This window comes from Bos grunniens, chromosome 3, assembly GCF_055505025.1.
Source record: "Bos grunniens cultivar Pamir isolate PY7600 chromosome 3, Bosgru_T2T1.0, whole genome shotgun sequence".
Classification (NCBI taxonomy): Eukaryota; Metazoa; Chordata; class Mammalia; order Artiodactyla; family Bovidae; genus Bos; species Bos grunniens.
This window is the reverse complement of record NC_141167.1, coordinates 118290499-118304569: the sequence shown is the minus strand read 5'-3', so window position 1 is coordinate 118304569 and position 14071 is coordinate 118290499. Positions and strand designations below refer to the sequence as shown.

The window sequence follows — 14071 nt, the reverse complement described above, 5'->3', positions numbered from 1 at the left end:
AGCTTCTAAGCAAGAGACTCCCTGACACACACTGTCTGCTTATTCAGCTCATTAGGGTGCTACTTAAGAGCCTGTGTGTGTGTGTGTGTGTGTGCTTGGTTGCTTAGTTGTGTTCAACTCTTTGTGACCCCGTGGACTGTAGCCCACCATGCATTCTCCAGGCAAAAATACTGGAGTGGGTTGGCATTTCCTCCTCCAGGGGATCATCCAGACCCAGGGATAGAACCTGGGTCTCCTGCATTGCAGACAGATTCTTTACCATCCAAACTAACAGGGAAGCCCCCACTGAAGAGCCTGGGGGACACATTTCCATCCCTAGTTGGGCCATGCAATAACCTCCTTTATTTATTTATTTATTTATTTTTTAAATGTTTAATTTCATATTGGAGTATAGCCACTTAACAATGTTGTGATAGTTTCATGTGGACAGTAACGGGTCTCAGCCATACATATACATGTATCTATTCTCCCACCAAATCCCTTCCTATCCAGTCTGCCACATAAAATTGAGCAGAGTTCCCTATGTATTTCTTGATCATTAACTGAGCCTCAAGCTCTGGCTGGTCCTCTCAATCATCTGAAATTTCTTTGTGGTGAGGGGTAGTCACATTTCCTTCTCTGGCCTGAGTTTCTTTCCATTTATAAAATGAGGGGGAAAATGATCTGATATCTGGGGGCGGGGTCTGTGAGTTAGGGGCACAACGCAAGAATATCGGCACCCCAGTGTGCGTCCATAGAGTGGTCAGTAGCCTCAGTGAGAAGCGGTCCCCGAGCAGTGAAGTGATAAGGGGAGAGGATCTGTTCTAACTATTTGTCAGATAATGTCAGCATTAACCAAATAGCAACTGTTGGCTCTGGTCAGTGAAACATAGAGCTACCGACTTCCTGAACATATGCTGGGTGTTGGGCAATGAACGTGGGTGTTGGTCAACACTGGTTGGTTAGTGTCAATATTGACCTTAGGTTAGGATAGACCATAGCCATAGTTGCCTGAATGAAATGTACCCTGTTTCCTCTTGAGTATTTATACTTCCATATCTGTCTGTTGGTCTCTTCTCCAGTAACATACGAAAGGCTCATTAAAGTCTGATTTAGTTTATTATATAATGAAGAGCAGAGACTTGAGATGCTCATGAAGTTCTATTTTTGGCTCACTTGGCTGTCTTGAAATAAATGATCTTATACACACACTTACACAGGCAGATATGGTAAACTGATTTCAATAAAGAGAGTTAATAGCTGCCACTTACTGAGACCAGCTAATATGTATCAGATCCTTCAAATACATTATCTTATTGAAGCTCCAAAACCATCTTGTGAGAGTTATGATCTCATTTTACAGATAAAGAAACGGAGGCTTCAAAACAGTCTATAGCTTGCTCAAGTTCTCAAAGATGGAATCCAGACTTGAATCCAGGTTCTATCAGACTTCAGACACCAGGCTCTTCCTGCTAACCTTGCTGATTCTGGAACAGATTCATTGTGACAACAATAACGACAACAACAAGTATCAGGTTGGCCAAAAAGGCCATTCGGATTTTTCCGTAAGATAGTATGGAAAAACCCAAACACTTTTTGGCCAACCAGCTACTCAGTCCACCGTTTGAGGTCAGAGCTGCCCACTGCCAGCAGCATGTGCCCTGAGTGACGAGCTGTGTGTATTACCCTGTACTCCTCGGTGAAGCCAGCGCCTCACAGAGCCTCTGGGACTGCAGACATCACACGCAGCAGTTCTCATCCCATTGTATGGTCCTTCTTACAGCTCCCCAGGAGCCCCGGAGAGACAGAGACTCTGATTGGCTCTGCCAGCCACTTATTGTTTCCCATTTTCTCCCGCTGCAGAGTCTTGAGACGGTCTCCTATAGAAGATCTTGCCACCCCTATTGTCCCTGCAGACGTTCCCACCGCCCCAGGACCATGGGCTCCATTGCTTATTGTGGTGGTGTTGGCTCAGCCTCAAGGACAGAGACCTTGAGCCAGCTGACAAGGTTGCTTGTGTCATTACTTGTAAGGCCACAAGCCATGCTTTTGGTTCCCGATACTTTTGAATACTCATCTCTCTCACCATCTCTCCTTCTTTTTAGCCACATGGTCTCCCAGACTCCCAGCAGCAGATTTTCCCGGACAGACAGTTTTGGCATGTTGCCAATCCCTGTCTCAGTGCCTGGATGACCTCAGTTACCAAGTCAACATGGCACTTAATGCATGCTGCTATGCTGCCCCCTGGTGGAGAGGGTGGAAACAGGGCTATGCAGATTACTGCCTGCTTGTTAGAGAACTATACAGACTCCCTTCTACTTTCTAGACCAAAGAGTTCATAGACTTGATTAAAACTAGTGCTGTCAGTGACTGTGGAAAGGCAGTATCATCTGTAGTGATCTGCTGTCCAAGGCTGGAAATGGCTCTGATTTCTTATTTTGGTGAGAAAGAAGAGTATACAGTCAGTTGGCCTTAAGTTGGCATCAGGGTTTTTCATGTACTTATTTGTTTTCCATCCTTCTACTTAGTTATCTATGGTGTGGATGCTTTGAGAGGCTCCCTTTGAGGTCTGAAGTACTCTGGGTCAAGGTTAATGAAGATCTCAGTCTTTCCAAACATAAGCTTGGTTCTGGAACCTTCTAGCATGGCATAATGGGGGCTCCCCTTACAATCCTCCTCAGCCTTCATGGGTCTCAAAACCTTTGTCCTGGGATAAATTTGGGTTTGCCTGAGGCTGCCATTCTTTAATATTCCTGTATATGGGAAGTTGTATCATCAACCTGGAGACTAAATGTGGGGATAACACAGGATCTAGTGTCTGATTTCTAGAGGATAATGTGGCAGGAGGTGGGAGAGATTGGAGGGAGCCATGGGATTTCATGGGTGAAAAAGTACTGATACCGAAAAGAAAACTAAGCCTGAGTTAACCTCTTTGATACTTTACGTTGATACATAGAACAAGAGGACATTTCATCGAGCCATGCCAGCAGTGTTAGTTGGGTGAATCCAGACAGATCCTATGTGGATAGGTGGCATGCAAACCCTAGCCTGAGGCCATTAAAGCAGGTGGGAACTCAGACCTTGGTTCCGTTATGTTATCAAGACTGGCCCCCAAGTCTACAATCAGTACCACTAAAAACCTGACTGCTGACATTCTTGCATTATCCATGGCCTTCTTCCTAAATTATTTGCTCCGGTCCTTCTCGTTCCATGCTGCTTTATCTCATCTTGATTCTCCCAGTCTCTGACATTATGACTCATCATTTTTCCCTGCTAATTTCTCTGTCATGTTTCATATGCAGCTCTTTTTCTCCATCCTCCTCCTCATCATCATAGTTCCCATTTTATTGAAGATTTACCACGTGCCAAGCACTGTGCTAAGCAGTTCTGATGTTTTGGTTCAATCAGTTCTTCTTGTGCCCCTCTGACAGAGGCCCCTTGATTATTTCCATTTTATAGATGAGTACACTAATAGTTCTTCTTGTGCCCCTCTGACAGAGGCCCCTTGATTATTTCCATTTTATAGATGAGTACACAATTAGTTCTTCTTGTGCTCCTCTGACAGAGGCCTCTTGATTATTTCAATTTTATAGATGAGTACTCTAATGCCACTATGGTCTGATCGAGCTCACATAGCCAGCTAATAAGTGGTGGAGTACTGATTATAGCACATTGCCTCCCTGTCTTTACTGTGTCTATAACTCGGTCTCTCTGGTAGGGCTTTCTTGGGTCTTTCTGGGTCCAGCCCCACTGACCTGCATTTCTGCCTATACCTTGGAAACAGTGACCCACCAAATGCCCCAGTGACTGGGGTTCCTGCAAGAATCATCTTGTTTCCCAATCATCTTGGAATCAGAGTAGACTCTTGGGCATGGTGGTGTTAGGTCTAAGAACATCTCCTGGATACTGTTTGTTCTTAACACAACTCCGTAGAGGATAGACCTCTTACACAGATCCTTTCATATACTTTGGGGCCCAAGAACCAAGTAACTTGAAGGGATCAACTTGGTTCCTAGCTCCTGCTTTTCATTTGCATGCGGGCAGCAGAGTCTCAGAACCTCCTGTGAAGCCAGGGGCGTGTCCAGGAAACCTGTCAGGAGCTCAGACCACCATAGTAGCTGCTTGATCTGTTTATCTCTCCTATGAAAGGAGTGCTAGAGAGAATATATGAGGAAGAACTTAAGAATCAGCCATTCCAGAGTCTCTCATTCTCATGGAAGAGAGGCTTCATGAGCAAAGTTGAGCTGGTGAGAGTCTCTGTGAGTTTATAAAGTAGTTCTATTTGCTATTACTACACAAATTTAGTGAGGGAATGAATATAAGAAATACTGCAGTTCCTGGAAGCAAGTAAGTATTCAGTGAAGACCAGTTTCCTCTTCTTCTATCTTCTATAAGCTTCTTTTTCTTTGTAATAAAATAATTTGGGGGTGGAAGATATTCTAATGATGAGGACCCCAATATTTATAATGTGGAGTGATTGTCTTGCGCTCACATAACCAGCACCGAAGTCCAGGTGTCCACACAGGATCCGGGAACATTGTCGTCTTTCTGCCCTAACTCCGGCTGTGCCGGGTGTGCTGTTGCTTCCCGGCGGTCTGACCTCTGTCTTCATCGCCTTGGTCATGTTCTCTAGGAGTTTCTCAGGTGGCAAGCCTTCATATCTGCTTTGGAAACATTCTCCTTACCTACAGAGTAGGATCTCCAACACTATAATAAGTGCATGAATCATGAAAATGGGAGTGAGTTAAATTATCCAGCCTAATGGATTTCAAATGTACCTTAGGAGCATTTTGCTATCTTCAAATGAGATCTTTTCTAGAAATAGATATATTTGAAAATTTGTGCAATATATATATATGTATGTATATATATAATGTAAATCCTTTCTGGAAGTACTTACGTATTTATACTGTGCAGATAGGAAGAAAGAAAGAAATACGTGAGTGAGTTGTTGGTTTTAGCTGGTGTGTGCATATGTATGTTTTGTGTGTTTATGTTTGTGAATGAACCATAACATTCAAAGATATACAAAAATATATATGTACATGCACACACACATACGCACATATGTATGGATGGATGTCTATGAATGGTATGTTTCTGGAAAATACCTTGTTTGGAGAATTACCATAGTAAGGCCCTGTCATGCTGAAACGCTATCTGGAGACCTGGATTTAGGATTTAGTTGGCTTCTCTGGTTAAAAGGAGACAAGCAGAATAGAGACTGACCCCTTCCACAACCTCTAAGAACTTGGTGTAACAGCTGATACAGGGCAGTGCTTTCTCGTTAAAGATAAGAAAACAGGCCCAGGAAAAGACAGTGGCTTTTCTGAGGCCTCTTGATAAGAGAAACCTGGAGCCTAGGTCTTCCTACATCAAGTCCTGGTCCTTTCCCTGAATCAGGTCACCTTTTATTTTCTTCTTTGCTGCCCTCCATGGCACCCAATACAAGATACCTCATTTCCGTTGCATTATCTCAGTGCGTTGTGGTGGGAGGACATGCCTCATCTAAGGCGTGTTCTCTGCATGTCCGCTGTGCCAGCCATGCATCCCCTATTCTTCTTTTGGGTCAGTGCTGCACACTTTGAAAAGGAGGTCGTGCTAATGTCAGAGCCGGGAGGAGTCAGCAAAAGGACTCCTGCTGTCAAGGAAGAAGCCATCTCTCAGGACACAGCTTGGAAACTCGAGCACAGACAGCCGCCTCTGGGGGGGGGAAAAAAAGTCAAAGACAGAGGCAAGGCCCGTTATAAGAACTAAGAATTGTGCCCTTCCTTATGGGTCTCCAGGTCCTCAGACCTGCTGGCATTTCATCCCCAGTAATCCAGGAGTGTAGGCATCACCATCAGAGCAAACTGAGGCCGCCAGAGGTTACATGATGAGCCCTGACCCACACGGACTGCCTGGAAGTGGCCGAGCCAGCAGACTCGACTCCAGCTCCCTCACCAAAACTACCAGTTGTGCATCTCAGAGCTGTGGCTGTTCGGGGAGAGAGATAGGCAAGGCCTGGAATGGAGCTTCAGTCAGCCTTGGCTCTCCTGCCTGTGGTGGGAGCAGGAAAGGGCCAGAGGGAAGAAGACGACAGCTAAATGGAGAGGGAGGGAAGGAAGAGAAGGAAGTTGTCGTGACCTCTAGCCCGAGCCAGTTGGGTAGGGCTGTTTGGGGCTCTTCTGGCTGGCCCCCTCCTACATACCCTAAACAGCCTCCTGTGGTCATTTGTTGACAGCCTGATGGAGAATGTGAACTCCCTGAGGACACAGTGGCCTTGGTTAGTGCTCCACCCCCATGTCTGCCCCATGGAGGACAAAGGACATTTAGGAAGGAGAACTCTTAACAGAGGGCTTGGGCCCTGGACATGTCTCCACTGGCTAGAACCTGTTATTTCCATTTTACAAATGAAGGAATTAGATGTAACAAAGAGGTACAGAATCATTTACAGAGCCTTCAGGAGTGGAGTGGGTGAATGTCTAGTGGTGGGCAAAGTTGGCAGTTGTTATATGCGCCCAGCAGGGTTGGACGTTTCTGGAAATCAGGCTTAGCTTTCCAGGGCACAGCCAGCCTGCCAGGTTCTGAACCCAGAGTGAAGTCTCATTAGCATTCAGAGGGTGAACTCACCATGGGGGCCGCCATCCAGGGCATTGAGAAGAGATAGGCTGTGTTTTAATTACGACCTGGACTTTTGAACAAATCCTTTTCTCTGCTTGTCTGAGCCTTAGAGACAACAACTTGTGGGAAGTGTGCAGTCAGCAGCTGGGTCCACAGTAGTACCCGTGCAGCTGTGTACACATCTGGAACACAGGTGGTGGCTATGTGCTTTTTCTCCTTGCGCTGCCCTCGGGTTAGTGAAAAGCAGTTAGGTGAGGTCAACCTGGTCTTCACCCAGAGTGGGGAAGCTGATGCAGAGAATGAAGAGAAACAGGACTGCCCCCCTCTTCTAGGTCTCTATACCCCCCCACCCCTGCCCATCATGACCATTACAGCATCGGAGCCCAGGCAACTCCCGCCACTTCCTCCAGCCGTTCTGAGTCAATATGGTGGGATTTCTTTGTTGAGCTCCCCGCAACCCTCCTTTTTCCAACTTGGGGGAAGTTTTTGGAGTGGGGGTTGAAATTAAGAAGGGAGGAGAAAGAGGAGGAGATTAACAGGGTAGAAGTTAGACAAGCACAGATGCCACCACCTGTGACTGTGGATTCTCAAGAGCTTGTTGACTCCCGGGAGCGTTTGCCTTGATTCTGTTTGACAGTTCCTTCCCGGGGAAGGGGAGGAGAAGGAGAGCCTTTGACCAGTTCCTGTTAAAGCCCTAATTCGTTTGCTTAGGTTGGCAAACAGTGTCTGGGGACTTGGGGCTGGGGATGAACTAGGTGGATTTTCTGTCTGATACACAACATCCAGCATTGGGGTGGGGAGTAAAGGCCATCGTTCCTGGGTCGGGTGTGCCCTGAAATTCCGACTTGGAGAGCAGAACCACTCAGAGCAGACAGGGGAAGGGAGAGGGCATGGGCAGAGCAGTGGAGACCTGGAGCTCTGTTTAGAGGGCTGTCACATACCTGCTTAGTGGTGAAAGAGCCAGAGCAGCCCCTGAACTGTCCCCCCAACCTCACCCCCCTTTGTTGAGAGGCAGAAGGCAAGCATATCAGGATGGGTGTTTCTAATGATCGTCAGGTGGTCAAGGGGAGGGGCAGGCTGGTGTCGGGGCCCGAGGTCCAGGTTAAGAGTGGGACTGCATATGTGCTTCTCATCCTGAGCTGTGGTGAATCCCCTGCAGGCTGCCTCTGTCCAGAGCTGTTCCCTAGCAGACTCGCAGGAGGCGGCTTCAGCCCCTTTTCCAGGCCTCGGTTTCCTTCACCTGAAGACACGGCCTTCCTCTCTCTTGTGCCAGCTCCTTTCTTGGTAATTCCTCCTTACCCACGTCTCCACTGTACCCTCAGAACCCTTCCCTTTGTCCAGGCAGTTGCCAAGATAAACACGCTGTGCACGTGTACAGATGTGGCCCTCTACTAGTGTAGCTGCAGGACTGAGACGTGATTAATTGTTACAAACAGGCTAGGGCTTTATGCACCTATTTTGTGTTCATGAAGCACTGCTTCATATCATTCTTATATTCTGCTCCCTGAAGGTAAAGCCCTCTGGGTAGACATGATCTGTTTGTTTCTTTGTTTGCTGTTTCTCTCACTGTTATGGGAGCTCTGTAACAGAGGATGGAGACCGAGGATGAGGACTTTGTTTTGTATTCTTTGGGCCTGCAGCAGACACTCCAGGAGACTCTTAGGATGTGAATGCTGCTGGGGCGGGGTTTCCTTCCCCACCCCGCTGTTAAGACACAGAGTGTCTGGTGTAGTGTGTGGTGGGTGTTTCTGAATCAATGAAAGAATGAATGGGAAGAAGACTAAATGAGTGAGTGAGTGTGTGAAAGGACTTCTGACATGGGACTGGCCACACTTAGGCTGTCATGGTGGAGGGCCTGTCTATAGAATAATGCTCTGGACCAAGATTTATTGAATGTGCTATAAAATGCAGATTGTCCTGCTGACTCCCTGACAGTTAGTTGTCTCCTCTTCTGTGTTCTGGGACCCTCTGGTTATCTGGACATGTCTGTCTCTCTTATTAGCCTGAGCTCATTTCTGGAAGGGAATTCTTTCATCAACCTTTATATCTCTAGTATCTACTGCCTCCTCCTGGCATAGATGGACACCCTCTTCATGGCTGGATGAAAATAAGTGAAATGAGATAGAAGTCCTGAAAGCTGGGCTGAATCCACTGAATATCAGGCTCGGAAGCTGGGATGCAGTTTCTCTTTCAAAAATTAGATGACACCTCAGAATGCCCTGGGGAGCTTGTTAAAAACTCACGTTCTGGGTCCCATCCGTTTGCTTGCGACTGGAGTGGGCCTGGACCTTTTTGTTATTGTTATTTTGTTTGAAAAGTCAGCCCTGGGGGACCCTGGGCAGCCTGCCTGGCACCAGTCTGTAGAGCATCCTTTGGGAACACTTTGCCATGGACCACACCAAATACACTCTGGGCTTCAGCTCACATTTCCTCCAAGGCTGCTCATCCTTCTTTTCTTAAGCCTTTGAGAGAGTAACTCAACTGAATTCTTTGGTTCAACCTCCTCAGGGAATAAAATCACCTAGATTTAAAGCCTATTCCATTCCAAGTCTCCTTATCCCAGTTCTTGAAGTTCCTTTCGCGACTGACTTGAGGGAAGACTTGGGCCTCAGCTGTCTTTCTCACAGACCTTGCTTTACTTTTTCCCTGCTGCTAGGCTGTTTGCTGTCAAATGCGGGGGCTGCTTTGAGGCCATCGCACCCAACGAGTTTGTTATGCGGGCCCAGAAGAGCGTGTACCACCTGAGCTGCTTCTGTTGCTGTGTCTGCGAGCGGCAGCTCCAGAAGGGTGATGAGTTTGTCCTGAAGGAGGGGCAGCTGCTCTGCAAAGGGGACTATGAGAAGGAGCGGGAGCTGCTCAGCCTGGTGAGCCCAGCAGCGTCAGACTCAGGTGAGTGATGTGTGGTGGGCGGGAAGCCAGGGGCTAGGAGAGTGGGTTGTAGTGGCAGTCTAGGTTGCTTTCTCCCTTAGAAGGCCACCACCAAGGCACCCTGGTTCCATGACAGGGCAGTGCTGTGCATTCCAGCAAGTTTCTTTATGAGTTCAGAGTAAGTTCTTATCAGTCAGGTATTGCTGTGATGGTGCTATGTAACAAATTACCCCCAAATTCCTTGGCATACAACCAGAAACATTTATTCACACATTTGCAAGTCTCTGGGTAAACAGAAGTGACTCTGCTTCACGCTGACAGTCTTCAAGTCTCCTGGGATCTGTTGATCTCTGCTGACCTTGGCTCTAGGCTATAGACCAGGTTCACGTCTGCTCTGTGTGACTGGGTTCAGGCTTGAGAAGCAACAGCCATGAGGCCTGATCTCCTGGCAGTGGTAAAAGTGCAGGAAGGCATGCTTTACCATTCAATCACGTTTAAAGTTTCTACTCATATGACAGCTGCTAGCACTGTGCTGGTCAAATCAAACCAGATGAAACCTAAAGTCTGAGGAGGGGAAATACACTGCATGCACCTCAAGGCCCAGACAGGGAGATGCATAAAACTATTAAGGAGAATGATCAATGGGAACCAGTAATTCCGTCTGCCACAGTCATGCTGAACTGCTCGAGCCTTTGTTTCCTCACCTGTCGGAAAGCTGGATTTTAACTAAGGTTTGGTGGGTGCATTGGAGAGGAAATGGCAACCCACTCCAGTGTTCTTGCCTGGAGAATCCCAGGGACAGGGGAGCCTGGTGGGCTGCCGTCTATGGGGTCGCACAGAGTCAGACACGACTGAAGTGACTTAGCAGCAGCAGCATAAAGAAAGGATTTAGAATATATTTGCTTCACTCACCTAAGACTCACACACCCTCCCTGCAGAGGTTCAGAAACTTTCTGGATTGGGTTTCACAAGGCCAGAGAAATTTCAACTGCCCAAGTGAAGTCAGTCCCACGGGGCAACATTTGTGTTAACCTGGCCTCCCTTTTTGTGGAAGAATCTATATCACATGAGGGCATGTCCCTGTGAACTTAGTAGTTTTTGCCATTGCCGGTTCTAGTCAAGTTCCATACCACTTACCGTGGCTTACAGGGCCTCTGGAATCTCACTGTGCTCGTCTCCTCAGCCTCAGGGCAGCCTCTGACCCCTCCCTCTACATTCAGCACGTATCTGTGTCTCCCACTGACTTCCACATCTTAAGAGTTTATTCCCTCTCTGCCTCTCTTGCTCACTCTTTAGTCTTGCCAGTGTATCCCTGAAGCTTCTTTCTAAGACTGACTTCACGGAGGAAGACTCTTATTCCCTTGTGCCTGGGGGGTTTACCCCTAACCTCTCCTGCAGTGACATGGATCCCACTTGATTGGGGTCACTTGTTTAATTGTTGTTCTTGCCAGAGCGCTAAACGCCATGAGGGACTGTGTGCATCTTTTTTTCTTTACCACTGTGTCTGCAGGGTTTAGCACAGGCCTGGAATGCTGAGGGTGCTCGATAAAATCTGTTTTAAAGGATAAATAAACACATGTGACAGAAGCCCTGTGGGTGATGCTTGAGTTCAAGAGCTTTAGAGGCAGTCAGCTGGGACCCTCACCTTAGGTACACCATACCACTTAGATCTGTGAGACTTTGGGCAAGTTTTGGAGCCTTTCCAAGCCCTCATCTTTATAGCTGTAGATCATGGTGCTGTGGTGATCACGGTGTTGTGGTGATCATGGTGTCTTACATTGGGGAATAAAGCATAAATGTATGTTAACAGTCTGGTGTTTAGTAAGTGCCCTTGCCTGCTGGTGCTGGCATCGTCATCACAGTTGTTTTGTTTCCTTTCCCTCCTGAGGGTTGGTTCTTCTTGCCTGACTCTGCAGCCTCAGGTAAGCTGATACCAGGACAATCCCAGCTTCTGTTGGGTTCATTGGACTTCAGTTTTCCTGTATGTTTTAATTTGGGGGAAGTTTCTCCCTATTGAACATCTCACTCTGGGGTAGCCGGGCCCATGCTAAACAGCTGCTTAGTAGATCAGCTCATCCTGTCTTTTCCTCAGGTGCCATGCTGTACCCAACCACTGGGCCTCCTCTGCACCATATTGCAAAATCTTCAAATTCACAAGGGGTTAAGTGCTATGGGGATCAGAATACCAGCATGACCTTAGGAAGACATGCAGACCCAGAAGGACATACCATTCTTTCTGACACGGAAATAAATGCTGTGGTCTAGCCTTTCTTGGTACACAGTTGTGTGACTCTTGGTGACTGTTTTCCAATTACAGATTTTAACTGGGGACAAACAGTGTGTCTTTAGTGTACTGCCTCCTCCCCACACACAAAGACAAAAAGAAGCTGGATCTAAGCACCATCAAAAGTGCAGTGTTCAAGACTTGTGGTTGCCCAGGGGAAGGTTGGAAGGAGGAGGGATGGACTGGAAGTTTGGGGTTAACAAATGATGCTTTTATATATAGAATGGATAAATAACAAGATCCTACTGTATAGCACAGGGAACTGTATTCAACATCCTGTGATAAGTCATAATGAAAAAGAATTTTTAAAAGAATGTATATATATATATATGTGTGTGTGTATGTGTGTGTTATATATGTGTGTGTGTATGCGTGTGTTTGTGTGTGTGTGTGTATGCGCTTCCCTGATAGCTCAGTTGGTAAAGAATCTGCCTGCAATGCAGGAGACCCCGGTTTGATTCCTGGGTCAGGAATATCTGCTGAAGAAGGGATAGGCTATCCATTCCAGTATTCTTGGCTTCCCTTGTGGCTCAGCTGGTAAAGAATGCCTGCAATGCCGGAGACCTGGGTTCAGTCCCTGGGTTGGGAAGATCCCCTAGAAAAGGGAAAGGTTACCCACTCTAGTATTCTGGCCGGGAGAATTCCATAGAATGTATAGTCCAGGGGGTTGCAAAGAGTCAGACACGACTGAGCAACTTTCACTACACACACACACACACACACACGTATATATAGGGCTTCCCTAGTGGCTCAGTCAGTAAAGAATCTGCCTGCAGTGCAGGAGACCCTGGTTCAATTCCTGGGTCGGGAAGATCCCCTGGAGAAGGAAATGGCAACCCATTCCAGCATTCTTGCCTAGAAAATCCTATGGACAGAGAAGTCTGGTGGGCTACAGTCCGTGGGGTCACAAGAGTTGGACACGACTTAGCAACTAAATCACCACATATGTATGCATAATTGAATTATTTTGCCGTGCAGCATAAATTGACACAACATTGTAAGTTGATTATACGTCAATTAAAAAAATAGTATAATGTTCAGAGCAGACAAACTGCAATAGATCAACAAGTCCACTTCTCTGGCCACATTTTTAGCAATGTTTCCTAGTTCCAGGCATTTGTTTTTGAGGCTGATATTGACAAACTAGAGCTTTCCAGTTCACTTATTCATGTACTGGCTCAGTAGGTATATCTTAGGTACTTGCTTTATGCCAGGCATGGCGTTAGGCTGTAAATGACAAAAATAGTCCTCAACCCATGTCAAATTAAGGAATAGTAGATACTTAGGCTAGAGAAGTAGAGACTAAATGGAGATATAATTATTGACTTCAAGTGGTTGGACTAAACCTGTTCTTTTTTTACCTAGCTTCAGAGAGAATTAGAATTCATTCAATTCTTTAACAAAAACCATAGAGTGTTTATACTATAGATGAAGAGACAAAGGGAAGCAATTTTGACTTGACATAGGGAATGTTATGATGTCATTCTAATTATTAGGTCTAACACAGTATAGATGGTTGGATGGCATCACCAACTCAATCAATGGACATGGGTTTGGGTAGACTGCGACAGTTGGTGATGGATAGGGAGGCCTGGCGTGCTGTGGTTCATGGGGTTGCAAAGAGTTGGACACGACTGAGCGACTGAACTGAACTGAACTGAACACAGTATAACTGCTTCCCCGGTGGCTCAGCGATAAAGAATCGCCTGCAAAGCAGGGGACATGGGTTCAGTCCCTGCTCAGGAAGATCCTCTGGAGAGGGAAATGGCAACATACTCCAGTATTCTTGCCTGCCACCGGGTGGCAAAAGAGTTGGGTAGGACTTAGCAACTGGTCAACAGCAACAGTGGAACTGCTCAAGAATCAGACTGTAGTTGTTGAAAGTGATATCGGCTAGGTGGGTGGGGAAGATGATGCCCTGTTGCCCGCTTCAGCTCTAATAATCTATCATTGTTTTTTGCAGCTTTAAATAAAATGACATTAAGGTTTTAATCAGAATCAAATATCTTGTCTACCACTCACTTTGTCAATTACATAAATGTTGCCTGTCTTCCGGCATAAAAGCCGCAAAGCCAGAATTACTAATGAGAGGACCAACTTCTTGAGAATAGGGTTGCAAACTTTAATTCTTTTGTTCCTTTAAGAAGGCTTAGCTGATGCCAAGGAAAAAAATGATCAATAAATACCTAATGAGTTAAATTAAATCTTCAAGGAAAGAAGTCCACCTCAGCGCTTTAGAGAAAGCAAACTGTTTTAGGATCTGTCCCCATACAAATACGGTTTCTCCTCTCATTTCTGTCCTGAACACTTTACACATTGTAGGTGCTTGATAAATAT

General features: G+C 46.4%; 1 protein-coding gene across 6 annotated transcripts in view; it reads left to right on the top strand.

Moving 5' to 3' along the window:
* The window catches only part of LMX1A (LIM homeobox transcription factor 1 alpha), a 175244-nt gene that overhangs the window by 110414 nt on the left and 50759 nt on the right, over nucleotides 1-14071 (top strand). For 5 of the 6 annotated variants that reach the window (XM_086394569.1, XM_086394568.1, XM_086394564.1 and 2 more), the window contains exon 4: nucleotides 9239-9471. In XM_086394569.1, the coding sequence (XP_086250695.1) occupies nucleotides 9239-9471 (233 nt within the window). Of the gene's footprint in view, nucleotides 1-9238; nucleotides 9472-11542; nucleotides 13733-14071 lie in introns of those variants that run through there. The other variant, XM_086394570.1, reaches the window with a different exon arrangement.